Source organism: Periplaneta americana, chromosome 12, assembly GCF_040183065.1.
Source record: "Periplaneta americana isolate PAMFEO1 chromosome 12, P.americana_PAMFEO1_priV1, whole genome shotgun sequence".
NCBI lineage: Eukaryota > Metazoa > Arthropoda > Insecta > Blattodea > Blattidae > Periplaneta > Periplaneta americana.
The window spans coordinates 146,423,316-146,450,414 of record NC_091128.1 but is presented as its reverse complement, the minus strand read 5'-3'; the positions used below and the strand labels follow the sequence as shown (position 1 = coordinate 146,450,414).

The window sequence follows — 27,099 nt, the reverse complement described above, 5'->3', positions numbered from 1 at the left end:
TAAGCTGAGTAAATTATTTTTTAATCTATGGTAAACGAACAGTAGAAAAAAACATGAATAGAACATGTACAGTACAGACCGATTTTAGTCCTGACAGCTCAGCAACGCAAACGAGGGGAAGTAATAGGAGTAGTGGGTAGAGCTCTGGAGTAGAGATAAGGGCGAGTGGTCACTAAAGGAATGCAGTACAGCTTAACTGTCTGGAAATATACCTCTCTACCACACACATGTCATCCAATCACTTTGAAGACAAGTGAGGAACTAACCCATACACCCCTTGGTGTAACTAAATGGACATATCTCCGGCAAGTGTCAGGACTAAATAATCGTACTGTAATGTGTACATCCGAAGTTTGTACATCATCAAAGAGACAAATTTAAATATATAAAAAAGAAAAAATTATATAAATCAGTTAGTTCCTACACCATTAAACAACCCAAATACGAAAAACAACTATTTTAGGGAATGAACAGGTATCATCAATGAATAATGATGCAAGAAAAAAAAAAATTGACAATTTAAGAGCAAATATAAAAGAACTAGAGCAGTTTGAACCTGAAGTCGAAATAGGAGAAACAAAACTCACTAGTACTTTAGAAAATCTATATCTCATTATATTTTTAAAGTATCCGACAACTTTTTCTTTTCACATCGTCCATGATATTTCCATTCTCAGTTTATTTTCTCGAATTAGCATTCAAAAGACATACCACTTTAGCGGTAGCTGTGAACTTAACTGTATTATGGACATTCATCTTTAAGTAATGAATCGGTTAAATAGTGATTGTTTATCCTTCACATGAAGAAGTAAAACAAAATGGTTGAGCTTTCCTTAATTTTTTTATTACGTATGGTAAGATAAAGTAATTTCTGAAAGAAATACATGACTAAGTCTACAGAAAAGTAAAATTTGAAGGAAAAAAAGTTTATATTTTCTTTTATTTCCATAATGAGTAGGGTTATATTAATTTCAAAAGTTAAAATTTCCCTTTTTTTTTTTTTTGTGTCTCAAGAAGCTTTCACACAGAGGCATAACTATGTAAAAAATAACTGTCAAGACCATTTCATTCATCACAAGATCTTGTGTAAGAAACAGTCATTAAGAAACTCATTAGAGAAGTCAACATTGTGTAAATCCCATCGTGGCAATTTTTTTACAAAGAGATCCATTATTTTTAAGTAAAAATGATTATAATTCACGTGCATCATCATACAGTTGAATCAATCAATCTTCTTAATGTATCCAGCTGTTTGCTGACAACATAAAGCCCACTATAGTCCACTGTAGTCTATTCAGTTTTTGTTTTTCATGAGAAATGAGGGGTATTCTGATTGGTGTTCATTATAGATGCCCGTTGCTAGTAGTCAGAGTTGGAATGTAGTCAATATATACTGCAGGGCTGTGTCTTCTGCAACTGGTACTGATAATTTTAATTTACTTTTGTGGTTTATGGATGGAAAGTACAGAAGAATGTGTTCCAGATCTTCATCATGATTATTACACCACAGACAAGTAGGAGTATCAGAATGGTGAAACAGATGTAGATACAATTATTATGTGACAATATGACCTGTTCTGGCTCTTGTTAAAAATGTTTGAACATGTCTTGGAAGTTTTTGTACATTTACAGGTCATTTAGTTTCTTTTGTACAACTGTAAAATTTTTCCTTTGTCAGAAGAGAGCCAATTGTTGATATGTAGGCTTGTAAAATGATGGGAAATAATGAAGAAGAAAGAAGAAATTTTCAATGCCAAGTTTCAGCGCAGTTTGGATTCAACAAAACAGAAAAACATTCATGCCTCACCATTTGAAGAATTGGAAAATATTATAATGAAATTTATTATTAATAGTAATTGCAGCCCTAAATAAATTATTATAATATTTGGCATATAACACACGTTAGTACTAGTCATTTTAGCCTTTCCTTCCCATTTTATGTAAAACCCCATTTATGAGAAAAATAAAGTAATCCCTCAGAGAGTCGTTAAAAAGGGCTTCTACTCTACTCTATTTCCAACTAAAGATTGAAGTAGACGTAAACAAAACCGAAATGTATTACTCCGCAATCGCAAGCTAGCTACCAAAGCAGCCACCAGGGCGCACTATTTTTAGCAAGTGAGCACGCAGGGCAGCCACCGTCTGATATATTGCAGACATTTCAACACATTCATTGAACTAACCAGTAAAATGCTCACAGAGGGTTAATATTTATTATTTCTCTACTGGGAATAGTGGATTTTCATTTTCTTTAGATTCGTGATTAAATGTTATTCTTTGAAGAGTGGAGAATTTCTTCAATTCTACAGAAATTTATTTGAGGTTGAAAACACTGAATCTCGCACTGTGTTATACCAGCTGTGCTGATGTGCTCTGTGAAGCTGCAAGTCACCTTGGGAGGGATTTAATGTCTATTACGCATGCGCGTTGCCATAATACATGTTACAATGATTTAACACACAATGTCTGAAACTACTAATATAAACATGTTGTTTAAATCGTAAGAAAGTGTTCTTATAAGCATGTTTAATTCACTCGTATTCCATGTATATTATACATTTTATTATTTTAGAAGGAACTATTTTAATATGAGGATGAAGATGACGAGCATGAGTTTGGAGGCGTTGTGCGTCCAATAGCCAATCAGGAACCATTATGCCACGTGCATTTATTTACATTTACTTCAATCTTTAGCTGGAAAGAGAGTAGTTATACTTCATATAATGAGAAAATAAAGTGACAAAGAATAAGTCAAGCACCTCAGTCAGATTTGATACGAGGATTAAGGCCAGCTTATTTTACCGTTAAATATACAATATAGACTATATCTTCATTTGTTGGAAAATATATGAAGGAAAATAATATCAACTAACCTGTTCCATCCATGTCCTCAAGTTCATCGCTATGGAACCAACTAGCACCTGAATTCATATTGATGAGGTCAAGTCTTAGCCTATTTTGTTCGTAGGCCTGCTTTACACTAACACATACCATGGGATATTCCATCTCAGGGGTAATGATCATTTCAAATACTGAGAGTGGTGTTGGCAGGATACATTCAAAATGCTGAAAACATATTAGAAATTACAACATGAAAATATCTGTAAAGCTCAAATAAATAGTGTAAATAATCTTGTATGTAACTTAACATATGTGCATAGTATAAGGCTACCAGATTTTTTCCACAATTATCGGGAACAGACATTGATATGGAAAAATTACTTGCAACATTTCTGTTAGATTGCCATTCTCTTATAGGCTACTGTTTCACACACTTTAAATAATGAATGAATCAGAGTAAATGCGCACAAATGTGCATAAGGTGAGTTAATTAGTCTGAGCAAAACTTATTAAGCGATGAACGTCTTTCAGCGCACTTTTCGACGTGCTATCGTTCACATAGGTTTTTGCACAATTCGCACACGCATTCTTGGTTCGGCTCATGGAAACTCTTCGTGCTGCATACCTTGTGATGAAAACCATGGATTGCGTATCATGTTAGGATGTGCCTCATCTCGTAGTTGGGTCGTCTCCACTCTCTCGTACACATGGTCTCTGTTGCGTAGAATTCGCTGCGGATGTCTTTCCTCTTCTCCTGTAGTCCTTTGAGCATAGTCTCATATGTGTTGGTGCTTGGTAGTGGTAGCTGTTGTCTAATGTCTTCAATGAAGAAAGTCTCTCTCATTAGGGCATACGTCATTCTCGATGGTGCCGTTTTTCCAACTCCTAGCACTCTTTTCATGAAGCGTGCTTTCACTGTTTCTATTTGTGCCATGTCTCTGCTTGTAAGTTTTTCCAAATTATGTTCATTCTATATGTTGCTATAGGGGTTATGACTGTCTTGAAAAGCGTCATTGCTGTTTCTGTTGATAATTGCTGGAGGTGGTTGATGCTGTATATTGCTCTAATTGCTGCTGACACTTTTTGTTGTACGTGTATTCTGAAGGATTTTAAATAATGAAAATACTCAATTCTATTTAGGCTACTCACTTACTTATGGCTTTTAAGGAACATGGAGGTTCATTGCCGCCCTCACATAATTCCACCATCGGTCCCTATCCTGTGCAAGATTAATCCTTACAGTCATATCCCACCTCCCTCAAATCCATTTTAATATTATCTTTCCATCTACGTCTCTGCCTCCCCAAAGATCTTATTCCCTCTGGCCTCCCAACTAACACTCTTATATGCATTTCTGGATTTGCCCATATGTACTACATGCCCTGTCCATCTTAAACGTCTGAATTTAATGTTTCTAATTATGTCATGCGGTTCTGCGTTATATAACTTTCTCCATTCTCCTGTAACTTCATCCCTCTTAGCTCCAAATATTTTCCTAAGCACGTTACTCTCAAACACCCTTAACCTATGTTCCTCTCTCAAAATGAGAGTCCAAGTTTCACAGCCATACAGAAGAACCGGTAATATAATTATTTCATGAATTCTAACTTTCAGTTTTTTTGAGAACAGGCTGGATGATAAAAGCTTCTCATCCGAATAATAACAGACATTTTCCATATTTATTCTGTGTTTAATTTCCTCCCGAATATCATTTTTATTTTTGTTACTGTTGCACCAAAATATTTGAATTTTTGCACCTCTTCAAAGGATAAATTTCCAATTTTTATATTTCCATTTCGAACAATATCATTCTATTTAGGCTGCACACAAAAAATATCAATCAACTTAACTACTGCCAAACTATTGGTATTTTCAGCAGACTGAATTTCTTAAGTAGATCTTCTCTGCATTCCCAATGTGCAGCAAGTTTCTGACAGGTTATGTTGAAGATGGTTACGACAGTAAGCATCGCTGGAATAGTTTCTCAAATTCATTCCGGATTTTTCGGATCTCCACATCATGTTCACTGAAGAAAAACCTCTCTACACTGAGGCATTAATTCCAGAAAGACAAAGAAATAGTTCAATCAATTTCCGAAGTTGTGCACAGAAAATAATTTTCTCAGAGAAAAACAGAAAATTTTCACTCCTTTTTTTGAGCAAAGATCAGCATTTTCTTCATTCCACTTTGCTATTTTCTGTATCACGTATTTCTTCAAACAAGAACTTTCATGAAATAATGCATTGTCACTTCTCTTTCTGGAAGAGATCTCAGCACACTATACATACAACAGATATATTATCTTGTGAATGAATACTCCAGGCAATGAGATATTCAGCAGCATCCAGGGATATCTGGGAGCAAATTATTAAATTTGGGGACATTCCAGGGACGAATTTTGTTTGGGGACTGTCCCTGGGAAATGGGGACATTCGGTAACCTTGTAGCATAGTATGTAATCATTTATTTATTAAATTTATACCACAATCTCCAATACAGTTCTAACCAGTGGCGGCTCGTGAACTTGTGGATTGGGAGAGCTGCAGTAGATTTTGGTACAAACAAATTTCACTTCTTGATACCATTACTAATAAGTATAGGACAAAAATAAATGCACTACATATCGAAAAACCAAAACTTCCTGACTTAGTTGGGAGATGTCTGTGGCATCATTTGCTAATCGCTAAAAAAAACTAATACCATCGATTTCAGTCTGACATTCAACTTGCAATCTACCAGTGCATTCTGAATTGTCGTAGAATTACATTTCAACAGTGGCATGTTCCAAATGATTTTTGAGAGGCTCATTTAGATTACTCGCGAACTGTAGCAACCCACGAAACACATCAGGGTTCTTCAAATCGTTTTTTCATCATGTCCCCTAAGGGGAAGTTCATATTGGCCACAAAATTTGATACAATCAATATTTTTTTAAAATAATTTCACGATTTTTTCTCACTTCTAGATTATGTTTGAGAATGTTTGTTCTGTTCATTTCACTTAATTGCACTGCAATATTAGTTTTGCCTAACATAGCCAATGAAACAACATTTTCAGGTGAGACTGCGAAGATTCGTGCATTTTGCTTTTTAGGGGCAAATGTCCTAAATGTGTCACACCATTCCTAGTCCATGCAGCATCACCACCGAAGAGGAGGCAAGGAAAACAAAATACAGATTTTTTTTTTTTGTTCACATCCATGTACCACAAATGCTTAGCGTAAATGTCATTGTTATACTTCCTTACATATATGCACTATTATGGCTGGATGAAGCTTGAGTAAGATTTAAGTTGGGTAATGGACGACCCTTTAATTTCACTTCATTACATCAATATTCTCCGCAAGGGAAAGTTGAGAAAAATAAAATTAATATTCTGTAATTCACACACACTCATGCTTGCAAATTTGCACTGGTTAAGTTACGGTACTAAGACGTCACACCAAAGCAACACTCAGATATACTGATGGTCAAAAATTTTCTAAAAGTGGAAAAGAAGTCTCTTTCATATTTTACGTGCTATATCAAGAGGATTCTACTCGTGCAATCATTTTGAATTAAGGCAAATATTAGGTTCTGCTGGAGGCTGGATATATACATAATAATAAGGCAAAAGAGAATATTAATTTCGTTATATTAACTCGATAAGATTCTACAACAATAATTATATGAAAAGAAAATAAAAATTTTGTCATTAAGTTTCAAGGGAATAGAGAATCCATTTGACGCAGCATTACAATAGCGGTGTGGGAGGAGAGGAAAGATCCCTTGTGGCCTGGCTCTGCAAGCCACTGCAGCAAAATATGGGTTTTAAACAGCGGCAGTTTCCCTCTGCTTCCCTTCGCGTCTCTACCCCCTGACCCTCAAGACACACTCTCTTACGAGCTGTCCCACCCTGCAGATCCCAGGACGACTTTGAATGCAGTGTCAATTCCAATACAGTCGACGCACAAAAAGATTATGCATAAGATAACAGTACATATTCCTGGCCAGATGAAATATAAAGCAATTTAGCAATAACAGCTGTAACAATTCTTCTACAAATTAAAATAAATATTATTTTTATTTTCCTGTCAAAGCAGGGAGTGCTGCAGCTCTGCAGCTCTTATGGACAAGCCGCCCTGGTTCTAACATTACATTGCAAATATTATTGCATTGGAAGAGGAGAAGATTAAATTCCTTATAGTTTCGATTAACACGCTCTATAAAAATTTTAATGACGAAATAAAGTTAAGTTCATTTGTCAATGTAAACTCACTCCTATGTCTTCATACAAATGGAATGATTTGAACTAATGGGGGGGAAACGTGCATTTCTGAATCAGTACTTCTCTAAACTAAATGTTAAACTACGATACTTACCTTCAAAAGCATGAATTTGTTGAGAGGATCATACCACTGCATAAGGAAAATTCCAGATGGCATTGCTCCACACAGGTACTTGTAACCATTGTAAGGATTTCTGCCCACACAACATTTTGTACACCCTTTCGTATCTGGGACTTTTGTAGTGAGAGCAAATTTACGGGGTACCAGTCTTTCTGGAATTTTGTTCATATGAAGTGAAAACCTGTGTGTCTGTTTGCTCTGCAGTGCCAACAAGTCATGTCGATAAAGTTGTGGAGTTTTTCCTGCAATCACAAAATAAATGTACTTGATTTCTAGTTTCAGAAGGACATGTACATTTAACTTAGTTTAATACCCACACCCTTGGTCTAGAAAGTAAGTACTATGTCGCTATTACAGTAAGTAAACATGTGAACTTACTTACTTACTAGCTTTTAAGGAACTATCACCTTTACTTTTTAACTTTGCTCTAGAGTATGCCATTAGGAAAGTCCAGGATAACAGAGAGGGTTTGGAATTGAACGGGTTACATCAGCTGCTTGTCTATGCGGATGACGTGAATATGTTAGGAGAAAATCCACAAACGATTAGGGAAAACACGGGAATTTTACTGGAAGCAAGGAAAGAGATAGGTTTGGAAGTAAATCCCGAAAAGACAAAGTATATGATTATGTCTCGTGACCAGAATATTGTACGAAATGGAATATAAAAATTGTAAATTTATCTTTTGAAGAGGTGGAGAAGTTCAAATATCTGGGAGCAACAGTAACAAATATAAATGATACTCGGGAGGAAATTAAACACAGAATAAATATGGGAAATGCCTGTTATTATTCGGTTGAGAAGCTTTTATCATCCAGTCTGCTGTCAAAAAATCTGCAAGTTAGAATTTATAAAACAGTTATATTACTGGTTGTTCTTTATGGTTGTGAAACTTGGACTCTCACTTTGAGAGAGGAACACAGGTTAAGGGTGTTTGAGAATAAGGTTCTTAGGAAAATATTTGGGGCTAAGAGGGATGAAGTTACAGGAGAATGGAGAAAGTTACACAACACAGAACTGTACGCATTGTATTCTTCACCTGACATAATTAGGAATATTAAATCCAGACGTTTGAGATGGACAGGGCATGTAGCACATATGGGCCAATCTAGAAATGCATATAGAGTGTTAGTTGGGAGGCCGGAGGGAAAAAGACCTTTAGGGAGGCCGAGACATAGATAGGAAGATAATATTAAAATGGATTTGAGGGAGGTGGGATATGATGATAGAGGCTGGATTAATCTTGCTCAGGATAGGGACCAATGGCGGGCTTATGTGAGGGCGGCAATGAGGGCGGGTTCCTTAAAAGCCAGTAAGTAGTAAGTAAAGAAGCAGAAACTGCTTGACATTAAGTCCATACTTGAAAAAAATGATTATACTGATCCCAGACAACTGTATCATGTATGAAGCATGCAGTGATTTGTTATGGAGCAACACTATGCCAGAACTCAGAAAACGAAGAAGAAATATAATAAATGATGAACGAATGTCCTATTAACAGAAAAGCATACAGCATTAAATAAGAGAGTATAAATTTTTTCGAGCAACAAGTGGCATTTTTTGTTTGAAAATTAATTTAAACTTTGTGTACGGAAGTGGAACAATTTTTTAACCCAAATTCAATATTTAAAAAACGCACAATTTACACATACATGTGACAAAAAATAAGTTATGGACAACACTAACCTGATAGCGACATTAGAACGTCCTTGATAACATACATCCATATTGTCCTCCGTGGATAGAGTTGATCTATGGCAGTTTCATGAAGCTCATTAAGGTTCAGGTTGTAGATACCCTCTTCAGCACCTATGAGAATGTGCTGATCTCTTGTGTCTGGATGAATCCAACTTGCAGTACAATGAATACGGAGAGGACAACCATTGAACACCTGTAAAATAAACAAAACTAGCATGTTAACTTCAGAAATAAATACAAATCAATTTATTACGAGACAGAATATTTCAATAACACAATTTCTATTCTATCAACTCATACTCGAATTTCTGGACATGAATAAATCACACCCCTTGCGTCAGGGGTGAGTGAGGGGAGTCAAAGATAGGAATGATGTAGGAGAGAAATTGTGAGGGGTTGAAGCGATAAGAGGAGAAGAGAAGAAGTTGGTCTGAAGAGGAGATGGATACTGTCTAATTATGGCTTTGGTTCGCCCTTTTATTAGAGTGACTCCTCCCCATCACGTGACTAGTGACGTCAAGCTGGGCTGTTGAGTGGGAGAAAGCTTCCATGACAGCGTCCCCTTGCAGATTTCAACTGAACCATGCATGCACTGGCAGGGTGATGCAATATCGACAGGAAAAAAGTAGCCAGTCATTGCGAGTAACATGTATTCCTTCTACCTGGGCATCCGGTCATACTCCCCTTTCTCAAACAAGGGCGGCGAAGGAGGAAGGCAGGGGAGATGACCATCTTCTCTCTAAGACTTACCGTGTGGAAGGCAAAACTAGAGAACTTTCCATTTACTTTCAGACAGGTTTCGTTTCTTTTATTAATGATCCCAGTCTTACAAATGTGTTATTAAAAACTACATTATTAAAACTCGTGTTTTTTTTTTTTTTTTTTCAGGAAAAGAATGAAAAGTTTAACACTGAAAGCAACAAAGATAAAAAATAATTTACCTTAGAAAAGCAGGCTCCCATATGAACTTTAGGTGTTGGTGGGAGTCCATTACTGACGGGTCGTGGAGGTGTGTGTCTTTTCTTCTCCCTCCGTCGGGGTGGCACTGGTGGAGTGTCAGAAAGAAGATCAGGCTCTGGACCTGAACCTAATCCATCACCTAGAAGTGATTTACAACACTTACAGTATGGGTGATCATGCCAATGCATAACATTTTAAAGACTGATTAACTATACAACTTCTTTACTGTGTTAACGTTTTAGAAAATTACCTGGCTGACTAGTTTCGAAGTGATATTCTTCATTGTCCAATTTTGGACAATCACTTCAAAACTAGTCAGCCAGGTAATTTCCTAAAACGTTAACACAGTAAAGAAGTTGCATAGTTAATCAGTGATTACAAAAGTGTTAAAAGTGTATATAGAACAATGAAGAACATTTTAAAATTTAAAATTCCACTTATTCTTGTACGGAAATAATTACGTAACTTTTATTCCATTTACGGAATCAACATCAACTTAACAATACAAATACACAAGAAATAGTTCTACCACATCATTCATCACTCATTCTCATTCTTCTCTTCTTTTCCTTCTATGCATGTTTTATATTCTGTTCTTGTTAATGTAATGTATACCAACACAGATAACACTGAAAGTAAGCGTTCACTACATCGTATCGCACGCATCGGACGAATTGCACGGATCGGAAAAAGACTATCTTTGCTGTAATTGTTATGTAACCGCGTCCACTACATCATATCAGACGCATCGCCTCTCGGCAAATCCGTCCACGTTTCTCGGATGGGCAACTTTTCCGATGCGTGCGATTATGGCCTTCTTTAATAAATCAATTTTAATTGGTCAACTGTTACTATTATGTTGTGCCATGTTCAGTGTCGCGCCAAAATGGGAGACGGAAAACTTATTTCGCGTGTAGAAAACTGCGAAGAATTATATAATTTGAGGCGTTCCCATTACAATAATCAAGTCATTTCTTGCAAATATATTATGTAACCAATATTTCTTTCGTTTCTTCCTCTTCAATTAAGACACATGAAGCAATTACAAATTCTTATTCGCTAACAGACGTAATTAATAGACCTAACCTCAACTCCTCTGCTTTCAGTAATATCAATATCATACGACATCATGTTTTAAACAGCTGATAGGGGATTCCGATGAGGTGATGAGGTGAAGCCGTTACAGTGAATGCACTGCACTTAAAATATCCGTTGCGTGCGATTCGTACGAGGAGTGCGATACGATGCAGCGAACGCTTACCTTGACTCTACTATAACAACAAGATAGGAAACTTTTTTTTTTACTGTTTCATAAGCATCACATACAAAGAAACTACCCATTTTTAACAGTCACAACAATATTATGAAATAGATAATAATATGAATTTTTTTTATCATTTTGAATTCAGCATTGTTCAGCAAAACAATACAAAAATAAATGTACAAACTGACAATGCAACAATTGCAAGATTTCAATACAGACGAATCATCTCTTCACAAAGTTTCACAAGAAGGTCTAGGAAGTAACATCTTTATTAAATGTCGAATAGCTCTAATACTTCATCTTGTATCAGACGAAAAAATTGTGTTAAAGAGAAAGTTCCTTTCTCCTACTCCATATTATGATATAATTTGTTACTATCCTTGGCAGCAAAAACAATATAATTTCGTACCTAAAATTAAAAACAAAATTTACAATGGAAACAAGGGCAAAAATTAAATCTGGCATATTTGATGGACCACAGATACGCGACCTAATGAGAGATCCAAATTTCCTGTCATCTATGAAAGAAAAGAAAAAACCTTCGTGGTTTTCATTTAAGAACTTGACTGAAAATTTCTAGGAACAGAAAGGTTGAGAATTGCCGAGGAAATGTTAACCAACTTCAGAACTCTAGGTTGCAACAAGTTTGTGAATTTTAATTTCCTACGCAGCCATATTGACTATTCCCAAAAATCTTGATGCAATGAGTGAGAAGCAGGGTGAAAGATTTCATCTAGAAACTCAAAGTAGAGTACCAATGAAAGACGATTAAGAATTAATTTTAAGCTTACTTAGATTAGATTATTACATTATAAAAATTATGAACTTCGACTTTTTAAAATTTTTGTTCAAATTTTGAAGTTTTCGTTTTTTATTTAAAAAATTATAGAAAAATCTAAGTGATACAGAAAATTTTAAAACAGATTCGGATTGAGGACGCATTAGCTAACTGAGAACAGTCATATAAGTCTAAGTTACATAATCACGTTAAAATAGCTTTAAAAAATTATAAACTTCGCCAATTTTGACGTGTTTTTGTTGTTTTTTTTTTTTTTAATTTCAGAAAAATCTGACTTGATAAAGAAAATCTGAATACAGAATCGTTTTCAGGACACTCCAGTTAACTAAGAATAGTCATGTTTGCTCATGAAGCAAAAACAAAGATTTAAAATTGCATACCAGTGTTATCATTGTCTACAACTATAATTTCTACAAACCTAATCGCCATTCAATGTTTAATACTATTAAATCTGAATATTGTAGAAATTATAGGCCTACTAATCGCCATTTTTGCTGGAACATGTACCAGCAAATTTCTGCTACATGACTAATATTCGTACTATCTCGAGCATCCAGTCACATGCCCAAATGTCGTTTTTGTAGGTTAAGACGTGGGTGTCAAAAAGAATGTTAAAATATGCAATTCAGTGATTATTCAATTTTACAGCACTGCATTTCTGTTAAAGACCTATGTATAACAAATATGGGCATCAAAAGAAAATATTTCCTGTAATACATAATTTTATTCCAAGTTATAACCTAAGAGAAAGATGCTTGTATGTGGGTAGGTTTTATTTTCAGAAATAATTGTTGCTATAATAAGGGTTTCAATTATTCGACTAGCATTGTTTCAATACTGTAGCTACTATACTTTTAGACAAGAAATTAACAATGTTAACCGAATTTCCACTGTATTTACAAACTGAAGTGTAAAATTTATACTGTTTCTTTGCCATTAATATATGAAGAAAAAGCAGCAAAGTAAACTAATTTTTCACACAGCAACGGAAATATGTATCAGTTTTCTGAACACACAGTGAATATTTTGGCAATGATGTCTGTGATGCATTTGAGGAATAGAATCTTGCAATGATAATAACTTATCCCATTTTTATTCTCCTGAATTTGAGGGTTTAGTATAGATATTAAATTTTAATTTAGGTGCCTAAAAGTGAAACATTTTATGGACTTGTTTAGAAGTTGAGAAATATGCACATTTAATCAAAGTCTGTGTGTACAATAATTTCAGTCATAAGCCACAGACATACTTCAAATTCAGGGTGTGAAGATTGATTCCAGACCTTTTCTCTGTTATATATAATTTATTTCCAAGAAATAGTCTGCCCAGGCATCCTGGGTTGCCAAAAACACAGAATAACACATATATAAGAATAATAACGATTGCAGTAAAGTAGATGAGTCAAATTGAAATGTGAACTAGGAGCTTAAATTTAAGAAATAATAAATTTGTACACAATATTGTAACAATCGCACACTAATGGATAGAAAGAGGGGGGGGGGGATTATGATATTCCATATAAATGATTTTTCAGAAATGCCACAGACCCTTTAATGCTAGAAGTAATTATTTTTGGAATGATGTCATGGATTCCAAATGTTTTGATAGTGTTTACAGTTGATCGTGGGATGGTGTCCCTCGCTCCGATCATTAAAACCATGTACTTCCCAGGTGCCTTCCATCTGATATTTTTCTCGAAAATGCGGAATAGTAGGCTCATAAATTTGTTGTTTCTCTTTGTTGACCTCACATGGTTGGGTCTGGCTCATCTCAAATCTAACAGTTGGGTCCAGTATAGTCTACTATTAGTCTTGTCTAGAGCCACGATGTCTGCTCTTCTAATTCTGCCGCCTTCAGGCGCAACGCAGCGCACAGTTATAAGGACATTAAAAAAGATCCATTACTTGAATATAAAGTAATTTTATTAGACTGTATGAGAAAAGTATTGCAATAGTCGTACTGATGAGTTTGCTAAAAAATTTAAGTGTGAGAGCAAATATGAATCATTGTAAAGCAATTTCTGATAACAGCCCTTCAAGTATTAGTCTTTACATTATATTGTTCAGAAAATAAAGCTGTCCCTCCAATAAACAATGAAGGTTCTTTCTACTCAAAGTTATGAATATTTATTATATATTCTCAAGACGTAATTCACATCTGACACTCATCTAACAAAGTTAAGATGTATTACTTAAATTATTTTTCAAATTTAAAATACTTATTGTAGTTAAAAGAGAAGGAAGATAAGATAATGTGTATCTATTTATCTTAGACATAAAAACTGTGAGAAACTTCCAATTATGAAAATTCTTGCTAATAAAATGAGATAATTCTTCGTAAAATCAGAAAACAAGGAAACGTAGAGTATATATCTGCAGTGCTCGGGAAAAATACATAAGTATTTCTCCCATTACAATAATTCATACAGAAAAAAATCAAATCGACATAAACTAGTGTAAGTTGTCAATAAATTATCAAAAAAAGATTTGTGGAAACTGACTTATGTCACTTATCCCAAGCACTGCAGATATACTACAAAAATATTCTCAGCAGAAAGTACACAAAGGGATATTTTAAATACTGCTTATACATATTTCACCATGAATGTTGTTTGTTGCTAAATCGCATTTCTAAAATTTGCATTTAGAACATTTAAAATAAGATACTTACTCACACAAGTCCCTTGAAAATTTCAGGAGCAAGAAGAAAAACGGAAGAGTTTAATGATTATAGTTTGAGAAACATGACTTTGGCTTTAACGTCAGTACAATTATGAACATCAAGTTAAAGGATATATTTTATATCTGTATGATCTACGTCAGCACAGGATGAAAAAAAAAATGTGTACACAACTACTATATGTAAACTCAGTGGCAAATAAAATAATGCATACACATTTACTTGCAGGATCTCATCAGGGGACACCTTACAGAAACTCTGAACTATTTTTTTCGAACTTTTCATGGAGCTCTGAGCCCATTCAACCCACAGTTTACACCACTATTGCGTAATGCATTAAATACTGCAACCCTGAACATTAAGGTACGCTCACACGTCGCTACTTTTGCAGCGATGCAGTACAAAAAACTGCGCAACTCTCATACTGCAACGTGTGAACAACGGTGCAACCCGAAAAGTAGCAGCTGCTGAACCTGCTGCTCGCTACTTTTTGATGCTGTGCGCAGCTTAAAAGTAGCGACGTGTGAACAGGGTTCTCAGGGTTGCAGCTGCAGCATTTTTGATATCGATTTTGTTGAAACTTTTGCTGCGGTTGCGACCAGTGTTGCCACCCAAATGTGCCAATGATATTTGTATTGTTTGAATGTATTTTAATGTTATGTGATGAAAATAAATTATTTGTAACAGTTATTAAATGCACAACACAGTCTGAGCATATTTGCTGACGATATAATTCACTTTTTTAATTTTCTGTAGCATAGCTTCAAACAGGAGGGTTGCCAACATTGATTACGTGAATATGCTGTTGGTTATCATTCAAGTATATAGGCGTTTTTAAAAGCTTTATAGTAAAAATAATGCCAATTTCTGAATATTAGTTAGGACAGAAAAGCAAATAATTGATAAGTAACCTTTCGCATGAGTTTATTAATAATGCGAACATAACCACAAAATGTACATTGAGACGTCAACACGGAGATGGAAAACTGCAGCATGACTGTGGCTGCAAAGGTAGCGCCTTGTGTGTGAACAGACTCGCAACCTCCAGTTGCAACTTTTGCTGCACTCGGGTTGCGCAGCACGAAAAGTAGCATGCAGTGTGCTACTTTTGGCTTACATGTGAACACGACACGCAACTTTTGCAGCTGCAGTACAAAAGTTGCGCAGCAAAAGTAGCGAAGTGTGACCGTACCTTTACTTCTTCATGCATAAAAAATCCTGCACTTTTAACGTGTGTCTTGGTTCCCGCAAGTCTCACAATTTTTGCTTCAAAATTTTTTATAATTATGATACCACGCTCAATGGTTCACCACCTTAAAACATCAAACAGCAATAACAGTGAAAAAGTTTGTTTGTACTGGTGTCCCAAAGCTAACCATTCTGCAATTGTATGGAGATATGCAACAATGCACCAAGTGACATTTTGAAAAAATTGAGATATTTGCACAAATCTGTTGTTGGCTGGATTATTTAACTCAGAAAAAGTCAAGAATGTGATATCTGCCTTTTATAAACAAAATTAATTTCATTAGTAGCCATTGATGAAGGAAAACATCATCTGGAAACGGTATTGTATGGTTACCCAAATACATTAACTTTATTAAACAATTTTTTAACACTTTCAGAAGTTTTAAATTTAAAGATTTTATTTTTTACTTTAATTGCTAAATTAAGTGTATAATGAAAGAGTAAAAATTTAATGACAACATTTACAGTATTTTTAATGTGTCTTGTAATAAACACAAGCCTTAAATCCCATAAACATAAACATGATGATCGAATACAAAACACTGTGTTTTATTACTGTCAGTGGACCGATGGTGGGCTTATGTGAGGGTGGCAATGAACTTGCGGGTTCCTTAAAAGTCAATTTTAAGTAAGTATTACACATTCTAGGACAATTAAAAGGTTATGGATTAGGCAACCAACATTCTTTTCCTGTAATTAGATAATGATAAAATCAATATTAATTTAAGTTATGAAATGTACGATATCCTTTAATAAGTGGAGAATATAGTCCGATAAATATATCAAACATATTGCACTGCTATGGAGGAAGGTGAAAAGAATTTATGATGGACAGGACACTTGAAAAGACTTGACATAAGAAGAAAAGTTAAATTATAATTGAAGGAAAGCAGCAGCATTAGTAGTAAAATTTTGCACCTCAAAGTTTGTAAAAAGGTTATGTAAGTTACTAACAATTAAAAACAATGTAAGTGAATTGGGAATGGTATAGAATTTAATTTAAAAGCACATGTAATATTTCAATAAAGGCATGTACTGCTCGAAATCATTCAGTTAGTCATTTATTCTGTAACATACCTTGCTACTTGCATGACAGCAAATTTATTGACCATATACAATGCCACAAACACAGCTTTCAAGATCATTTTTATTTGTCTTTATCTCTTTAACCAGTAATTCTGCAGTGATATGAATTATCTAATATCTAAAATTAATTTAAATTCTTATATAGGATGTATGACATCTCTTAGGTCAAAATAATATAGATGATAATTAGCCTAAACTCAGTATTTTGAGACAGGGAACCATTGGTCAAAAATGCCTATTTCAGACGGAACTAGATCTTGAATAATAAATACGTCTGAGGAACGTTTTTGTAACCTGCTTTGGTTTTCATAACAAACAACTGCCTAACATATCAACATTTATAGTCCCGACGCTGTTATTTCCGGTGTGACTCCGCCTCTCTGCTTACGTTTTAGAAAGTGTAGGCTCTATAAAGTCTAGGTAGGTAGTATCGTTCGCCATTTTTGTTCTTACGTTGCCGAGCTACCATACGAGGAATCTATTTGCAACACTGTTAAACATTATCATGTCATAGCTCCTATGATAATAAATCAAACGCAATGTAATTCAGCAAATAATTGAGCGGCAAATAACGTCTTCGTGTGCTTTCTGCGAACGCCAATGAAGGAGCTAAAATGGCGGACGATTATATTAAGTATTTATCGAGCCTTAAGAAATGAATCAGCGAATCACAAGATGCACACGTTTAAATGTAGCCGACCTGCAATGCGATTGGCTGCCGGAAATTAGAGTGACGGGACTATAGTGGTGCTAGCTTGCAAAACAGTAACACAATTGCCACAGGTAAAATGGACTGCTAAAAACAGTCAACTTGCCCGTGAAATGCATGCTTCAAGGGATATTGTGTGGCAAGTACTTAGGGAGAAGCAATTACACCCCTATCACCTATTACAGGTGCAACCAATGAGAGCAAATGATTTTGCACTCAGAGTTCAGTTTTGTTATTAGTTTATCCAACACTGTGCTACTGTTCTGAACTTACTATAGTTTGTATCGTTCACAGATGAAAACGTTTCACCTGTCATGGTATTTTCAACAGCCGTGAACACTGTATTTCTTAGACTTTAAGTTTTGTCAAAATCTGTACAATGCTAGTCGAATTGTTACATGTGGGTACACATACAGATAAATGGATGAACGGAAGGAAAGATACACAGACAAATCGAATGCAATATGAAAATGCATCAAAAAGTGCAGAAGAAATAGACAGGGGGGAAGGAAAAGGGCAAGGAAAATGAAGAGGAGTGAGAATAAGAAAAAAAATTACAATAATTTTGAGTTCTGAAGAAAATTGTAGAAAAATTGAATCATTAATACAATAAGATCACATCCACCTGTCTACTCAATATACAGCAAGGAAACGACGAAATTATAACATTATTCATGCACAGAATGTCTACGACTTAGGTATATAGTCAAAACAGGTCAACACTAATAAGGCTTCTGATTGATATGACTACAATCTTCCAGTCATGCTTGGAATACAATCTATTTTAATAGTTCATACATGTGGAATCTTTAAGATAAATCTTAAAGACAGATACACCTAACTCTGTAAACTCAACTGTAAATTAATTTATTCTTGCACTTACCATTGGTGCAACTGTCCTTGTTGGTTGCACCACTATCACTAAGTGATCGCTGACGCTGGCCGTTCAATGTCAATGTTGCCACTAGTCCAAACATTTCATCCATTGAACTATGCCTTCTTGGGGAACCACCCGCCCCTAAGTAATGGAGGGTAATTATTATATATTTAAGTAATCGATGAATTTAAGAAGCCTCTGTCAGATAGATATAATTATGAGCTCAGAAGATAGAAAAGCAGATGAAGAGTGAGTTTATACTTCATTCTCATAATACAAACTGCACCTCTTAGAGTAAACAACATAGAATATGCTGTACATAACCATGCCCTTAAATATAAACTTATCAGTGAATTAATATGTAAGCAAGCAGGTCAGGAAGATAAAAGGCCGTTTGATTCTCATTTGTAAATTTGCTCTTTAGGAGAGAAACTGTATTACATTTATGTATGATAAACTATGAAGAAATTCCATTCTTCAATATGTGAAGTATGAAAATGCACAATTAATCTCAAAAGAAATGGCATTCTTAAAATATTTTTCAACCTTCAAATCAAGCTACCATATGCAATTCAATGGATTTTTTTTTTTGCGCTAGAAATGAAAGAAAATTGAACATTTGAACAATTGTTTTTCAAGAAAAATGCAGAATTTAAGGGATAAAGGAATAAATGTTAAAATGTTATGTTTTATTTAACGACGCTTGCAACTGCAGAGGTTATATCAGCGTTGTCAGATGTGCCGGAATTTTGTCCTGCGAGTTCTTTTACATGATAGTAAATCTACTGACACGAGCCTGTCGCATTTAAGCACACTTAAATGCCATTGACATGGCCCAGGATCGAACCCGCAACCTTGGGCATAGAAGGCCAGCGCTATACCAACTTTCCAACCAGGTCGACTTAAAGGAATAATAATTATAAATTAGAATGATGGTAGGGTAACTGATCTTACGTCATTTACCTTCCAGTACATACTCAGTTCCTTCATTCTTAATACATTGCGCTATAAAACCCTGTATGTGCTATGGACCTTACAGTCTTACCAACTATAATGCACAGCTTCTTTCAGTTACAACATTCCTTTCATATTCTTATAAAACGTGACAATAGTAGGAACGAATTTACCACTCTATTGACTATAATGGAGATAATACCAATGAAAAGAGGATATGAATTAGCAAAGATAAAAAAGATCAGTTTAATAAGTTGATAACAAAATTTCAAATATTTCTAATTCATGAGTAAAGTGAACCTATTTTAAAATGTAAGTTGTTTTAATGTATGAAAGTAAAGAATGTAACTATTTTATTATGTATAATGATTTCTATAGTAAATCATTTTGAAGAAACTAGAGTTTCAAATTTCACAACAAAAGTACAAAAATAAAAATTATATTTCCAAACAAAACTACAAATATTTTAATTAAATTTCACCATCTTTTCTTATTAATTACCCAAACACGAATTTCATATTCCTGAAGAATTTAAATCATTCAATTAATTGGCAAACAAACACTTCTTTATGTTTTCCTTACATTTTATTTTAAAATTTAAAAATGTATTTCTCAACTCTTAAAAAGAAATGTGTTTTAAGACTTACATTTCGACTAAGATCAAAATAGAAAAACACATCGTATAATACTAATCTGTCATGATAATATTGTAAGGAAAGTAAGCTGTGCATTAATGTAATAATTTGACCTATTAGCTTATTATTTATATATTACTTTTAGGTTTTTAATAAAAATGACATATTTTCTCCAAGATCATCTTCAAACTCCATAGCAATGTACAGCAGTAGCAGCAGAAGTGACAGTAAGATTTTTTTTTTTTTGTTTATATCTTATGACTGAGTTGCAGAACTCAAATTTACAAATATAATTTTTAATTCTAATGCATGCTGGAAATACAATCCTTGTAAGAATTTTTAGTACTGCAACAGTAGATACTGATCTGATCTTATCGACCAGAATGTGTTTTTTCCAAATTAATATAGAGTTACATCACATAAATATTGCATTTTTATACATTCTGGAAAGGAGGAAAGAAATATACAGTATAAGCCCAATATAGTGCAGTATGATTTACCGCGAATTCGTATTTAATGTGGGGATAGTATATATATAATTTATATTCAGTGGAAATCAATCTTAAAAAATGAACTCAATTTAAAAGATAATACTGCGTTTCTGGAGTATAACATGCTGCATCAGCACATATAGGCACAGCCCTTAGTGGACAATGACCTTTTCCTCAGCGTTGTAAAACTTCATTCCAAAGGATTTTGCAGGTATAACAGGAAATAATTTGTGCGTTAAAAAATCATGAATGCATTTTTATTCTAGTCTTGTACAGTGAAAGCTATACTGTACTGTGTTTTAGTCTGTGTCACTTGTTCTGGGTGTTAAATTGTTCAGTTTTAGTCTGTCACATGTTCTGAGTCTTAATTTAATTAAATGTTAAGTGCAGTAATGTCGCAAAAACGAAAAACATATTCAGTGAGTAAAAAGCTTAAAATAATTATTGACCTTATAAAAAGCAGAGAAACAAAGGCAAACTTGTGGCGGGAATGCTGCATTCCAGAAGGTACAAATTAGAGGGTGAAGATATAAATGTTGTTGTTGTTTTCTAATGCCAGGCATTTGACAATAAAGTCATTTGACCTCTTCCACTCCAATATTTTTCAAAGATATTATCATGGCCAGCCAATGAAGCACAGATTTTGAGGTGTTCCGAATCCATTTCTTGGTGTGAGTTGCACAATGGGCAGTTAGGGGACTGATATATTCCAATTCTATGCAGGTGTTTGGCCAAACAATCATGGCCTGTTGCCAATCTAAATGCAGCTAATGACGATTTTCGTGGCAAATCGGGAATTAACTGTGGATTTTGATGCAGAGAGTTCCATTTTTTCCCTTGCGATTGTGTTATCAAATTTTGTTTGTTGACGTCTAAGTATGTAGATTTAATAAATCTTTTCACAGAGTAATATGTAGATTTAGTAACAGGTCTGTAAGTAGCAGTGCTGCCCTTCTTTGCTAAAGCATCCGCATTCTCGTTTCCCAGGATTCCACAATGGGATGGTATCCATTGGAATACAATTCTTTTATTGAGTGATATTAATTGAGAGAGCATTTTAGTTATTTCTGCTGTTTGAGATTAAGATGTGTGTTTAGAGACTATTGATAGAATAGCTGCTTTGGAGTCTGACAATATAACTGCATTCGTAAATTTATTGATGTGGCATAGAAGATTCCTGAGACTTTCACTTATTGCAATGATTTCACCATCAAAACTTGTTGTTCCATATCCAAGAGATCTATAAAGTGAGAAGAGACAGTTCTCTGGAGATCAAGGATCCGTCGGTGTATAAATGAAGCCAGTTTTGTGGAGGGTACCTAATATTAATTGTCTCTAAAGACAATTGTTTCAGTATTTCAGTGTTTACTTCTGATTTCAGTATTTCTTCTGTTAAATTTAGATTATATTCTATATTTAATAGAGTTAAAGGGTTTGGTTTAATTTGTAAGTTTTCTTTTAAATTCGGATTATTGATTTTCTGTTTTAATTCTTGAACAATGGATATGAAACTTTTTTGAGTTTTAATCTACATAGAGGACTGTATGAATGCCAATTGTTTCCTGGTAATCTGATAAGTTTTTCATATTGAATCAGTGCTTTTTCTTCTATTGTCATTTTGATACTGTTAATATTAGTGAGGAATCTCATAGAATCTATTGGCGTTGTTTTGATTCCACCAGTAATGAGTCTGAGAGCTTGGTGAAGATATAAATATTATATGGAATAAAAATGAAGAAAATGATGATGAAGATGGCAGTAATGAAAATGTTGTAGAAGAGAAAGACAATATTCCAAGTGTTAACGAAGTGATATCTCATCTAAATAACGTAATGTCCGGTTGGAAAGGCAAAGTGAACCAAACAGTGTCCGTCTATTCCATTTTGCTAATATAAAACAATATGCAAAAAAGCAACACAGTGATTTAGTCCGCCTAACAAAACTTAGGGACTCTTTTAAGTCAGTATAAAATCAGGTTAGTTTACGAACAGTGAAATGAATTATTTATTCCTAAAAGCAACACAATAAAAAGTTTTATGGAATAAACTCCATAACTACTGAGTGTTTAGTTCATATTACAGTACTTATTACATTATTTAAATTCATGTATAGAGTTATGTGCATTAAATTACCTGCTTCACTTATCTCCATTTGACTTGTCATTTCCTTAACACATGGACTATAATCACTTCCGATATATCGCGGTTCAGCTATACCAAGGGGTTTAACTATGTTCCCCAACAACAGCACTATATCAGGCTTTTACTCCACTGATAAAATATGCTACATGTCGTTTTCGAAATTTTACAGCATTAGAAACTAATTTTTTCACAAGTACCTCTAGTCTAGAGGAGCAATTAAGGAACCCATAGAATTGTTTACATTATTTGAATCATCTTAAGCACACAATAGTTACCACTAGCGTAGGAAGTAATGGAGAGCTACTGCAACGTATGAGCTCATAAGAATAACTACAAAGGATATTAGAATGAATGGAACAAATAACCATAGTATTCTTGAAGATCAGTTCAGTGCATTTCTTTAAGTATGGTTCATGTATTGTAAACATTTGATCTATTATTATGCAATGTGATATAAAAAAACACTTGTAAAATAGTTTGTTTGGCAAGTGATAATGTATAAAATGTACATCTGAATATAAAGTACTGATCTCAAAGTTAAATATAGTTACAATAAACGTTACATCTCCTTAAATAAACACCTTTTTTCGTTCTGTCATGCAGTATGACCAACATAACTGTGCAAATTACTTCAAAACTGAGGTGCATTGCTGGTGCATAATATATGTGCAATCTTTTTATGGAAGCTAGCGGCATCATTGACATTTGCAAGACCTTGCGATTGTTAGTCACATAATAATGATTCTGCAGTAAATACTGTAAGCTGTCATGCTTTATTTCCATAAGCACTGCAATATCTTCAACTTCATGACCTTAGGAATGCTGAAGTCAAAATAATCCCCTCTGTATAAGATACAGTTTAGAAGTCATCTTAAAAACCAACATCACAAATTCGATATATGTATATAATAATGGATTAGTTACAACAAACTCAATTTCCCTTAATCCTTGAACTACTTATCATTTTCATTCCACATACTTTCTGTCCAATTAAAACATGCTTCAAATTCCTGAGAAAATGTAAAATAATGCAAGATTTCAAGATTTTGAAAGTATTCCAACACATAAAATGTACACTGAAAAAAAAATACAATGAAACCTTTATGATAGCCAACTGTATTAAATGGCAATGCTATAATTATTTCTACAAACATGTGTTAATTTCCATGTGAAAATAAAATGTTACATTTCAATTATTATCATACTTTTAACATGTCTTACTATGTTCTTTTCTTCCATAATTCTAAATCTTAATAGTGATCAATCACAAAGTAGATAATGTAATTTAGAATATATATATTTTACAGTAACAATATTTGGTACTGGTAATTAGAAATATAAAATGCTGTTTTCAAACGAGGATTTAACACTTTAAAACCGGAGGTATTTAAATATCCAACATACCACTGTGCCAGTACTTTTAAATGCCCCAGCTATGAAAAATATTCGTGAGTGGCAGCATAAGGCGATGCTCTGATATAGAGACATCTATTTACAGTGATATTAGATGAAATGAAGTGTTGAATGTTTAAGAATTCACATTGATATTACAGTTGATTTTCTCAATAAATAATCATAAATCTGAACGTGTGTGCGGGAGCACAAGAGTACTATACTAATATACCACTGGGTTCTTTGTGATTTAGATGCCAGGCATACCAATACTATCACCAGATTTTAAGTGTTAATATTAAATGGCGAACATACATAGATTTCACTGTACTTGCTAATGAGATCGTAAGCCAACTTGTAGCTACAGAATTATCTTAAAAGCAATGCATCTTGTTAATAAGCTCAGCCAAGCTGTGGTTAGCAAAATAAATTATCATTTCAATCTCAATGAACCTTTAAATAAATACTCATGCGCTACACTAAGAACGTCTTGGCACATGCTGAAAATATGTCAATAGTATATCATTTTGTATCACCATGCAGAATGAAATACCTCTGAAATACGAATACATAAATAAATGTTAATTAATTCAATAATTAAACAAGTAAATATATACCATTTTCTTATAGTAAATAAGTAAATATATACCATTTTCTTATATTTACAGTACTAAATGGACTACTAATTTACCTTTAAGAGAGCAAAAATTTTTCGCAATGGCAGGTTTAAAACTCAATATTAGTCTACGTATCCTTCCTGAATTTTCAATATTTTCTGTTTTTAACTTCAATAAAAAATTAAACATCTACTTATCAATGATACTTTAATTGAGGCTGACTTTAATTGAGGCTGGTTCCAGAAGAACGGCACATAATAAAGTGCATTTTGAGATAATGACCTGCAAAGGTGTTGCATTGGCAGTACGCATTTCAAACACAATTCTGATTTAGTTTAACACCACTAGATTTCTTTATGTGGGGCTACATAAAGCACGTCTATCGTAAGTGCAAGTTTGAACAATTAATTACTGAGATTCGCAATAAATTAATTAGTTTAGGAAATTGTATATTTATTATGTATAACTACTTTTGTATATAGATCATTTTTTTAAATTATTAAGTTTGTACTTTTGTGAACTAATATCAATAAATCTATCACTATAAAGGACATCTATAGAACATCAGTAGCGAATCTCCAGATCTTACGTGTAAGAATAAAATATGTCATTTCTACAAACACACCAGAGTTATGCTTCAAAAAAACTTGGAACGAAATTGACTTTCGATTAGATATTGCATTGGCAACCAGAGGTGCACATGTAGAAACTGTGTAACAAAACTCCCAATATCTGTTAAGCTCACAAAGCAAACAGAATAAAAATATGTTCATTGGTTTCAAAGTTAGTGCTGTATATTCTTGCGACATTATTTCACATGCGCGCACACACATGCATGCATGCACGCACGCGCACACACACCCACACCCACACCCACCCGCACCCCCTAGTGTAACTGTATTTTTGGAATAAAAAAATTGTTACCATGGCTTATGAAATGACCCTCTCATATAATTAAGTATTCATAATTGAATATTTGTCCTAAACACTTTTACATAAACTGTCAAAACTGAACAGTAATTAAGTCAATATAATTATGTACAGTAACAAATTTGTGTGTTGACTGTAACAGCACTGAAATGTATACTTTTGCCAAATCTGTGTGATAAGGACGATACTGCCTAGTAAATGAAGTTACTTCTAAAGTGAAAAATGAAATTTAACAACTTAAAGCGTAAAATACGAAATAGACAAACTAAAAGCATGTTAAAGTATTAAATATGAAATAAACTAAAAGCATGTTATGAGTCATATGATATCACAAATAAGTTCTAATATATATATATATATTTTTTTTCATATCTTGCTTCCCCATCTTCATGCACGCAATATAAAAGTAGCTTGCTTTACCTGAAACATGAGTGAAGAAGTTGATACCTCTATGAATGTCACATTGGTGCTCATGACTAGTCGAATTTGTAGAGTCCCCAACTGGCAGTGTTGCTCTGAAACAATACAAGACACTTTATACTTAATAAAATTCAATTTATTATCTCATAAAAGTTGAAGTAAGACACTAATTCAAGCGTGCAATGCATCAGTAGAAATCACCTTATTCTTGATTCTAAAGTATACAATAAAATGACCTAATTAAAGTAATAAGGTAAATAAAATTTGAGTATTAGTAACACAGAATATTACACATGACTAGAGAAAGATGAAATTAATGCTGTGAGGTTGCTCGACTGTTTCTTCAGCTGAAAAATAAACATTAATACTGTGCTTCTGCTGACAGATACCTGTAATTAAGTTTTTTTAACAAGCACTAATTTAAAACACTTTTATTCATCTATAATTGCATTCAATGCGAAAGCTGAACATTTACATCAATGCTGTCAGTTGAAAAACATATATAAAACCTCTCAATGTACTAAAATTAGTATGTTTATTAGCAGATTATCGCCATAAAAATGGTTAATATCCAACATCAAATTCAAGTTAGTATTTTTATATTTATTATCTTCACTTTGGTGGTGACAGAACAAAAACGTGACACAAACAATAAAGACAGATTGAAATGACAGAAGGAAAAATAATTATTCCACAGCTTTCAGAAAAGATAGTTATATTTGATCACTGATAATTTAGAAATTTCAAAAGCATAACACAGGAAACATGGCACACACCATATCCGCACACATTATAACATAAAATAACTCAAAAACTAAAGAAGTAAATTATTTATGAATAAAACAGGGGACAGTTTACTTTAAACTGAAGTAAAACAAGACAGACACAAGGCATGATTAAATGAAAGCCATTCAAGCCGATTTATAAATTTATTTAAGGTACATAAAACATAATATCTTATGCGGATGACA

General features: G+C 33.8%; 1 protein-coding gene across 14 annotated transcripts in view; it reads right to left on the bottom strand.

Annotated features, from left to right (window-relative positions):
- hppy (MAP4K3-like protein hppy) overlaps positions 1–27,099 on the bottom strand; it is a 136,067-nt gene that overhangs the window by 10,651 nt on the left and 98,317 nt on the right. For 9 of the 14 annotated variants that reach the window (XM_069842162.1, XM_069842165.1, XM_069842166.1 and 6 more), the window contains 7 exons: positions 26,129–26,223; positions 18,555–18,689; positions 14,620–14,631; positions 9,868–10,025; positions 8,915–9,119; positions 7,202–7,470; positions 2,874–3,066 (listed from right to left, as the gene is read on the bottom strand). In XM_069842162.1, the coding sequence (XP_069698263.1) occupies positions 2,874–3,066; positions 7,202–7,470; positions 8,915–9,119; positions 9,868–10,025; positions 14,620–14,631; positions 18,555–18,689; positions 26,129–26,223 (1,067 nt within the window). The remainder of the gene's footprint in view (positions 1–2,873; positions 3,067–7,201; positions 7,471–8,914; positions 9,120–9,867; positions 10,026–14,619; positions 14,632–18,554; positions 18,690–26,128; positions 26,224–27,099) is intronic. The other 5 variants (XM_069842168.1, XM_069842171.1, XM_069842174.1 and 2 more) reach the window with 2 other exon arrangements.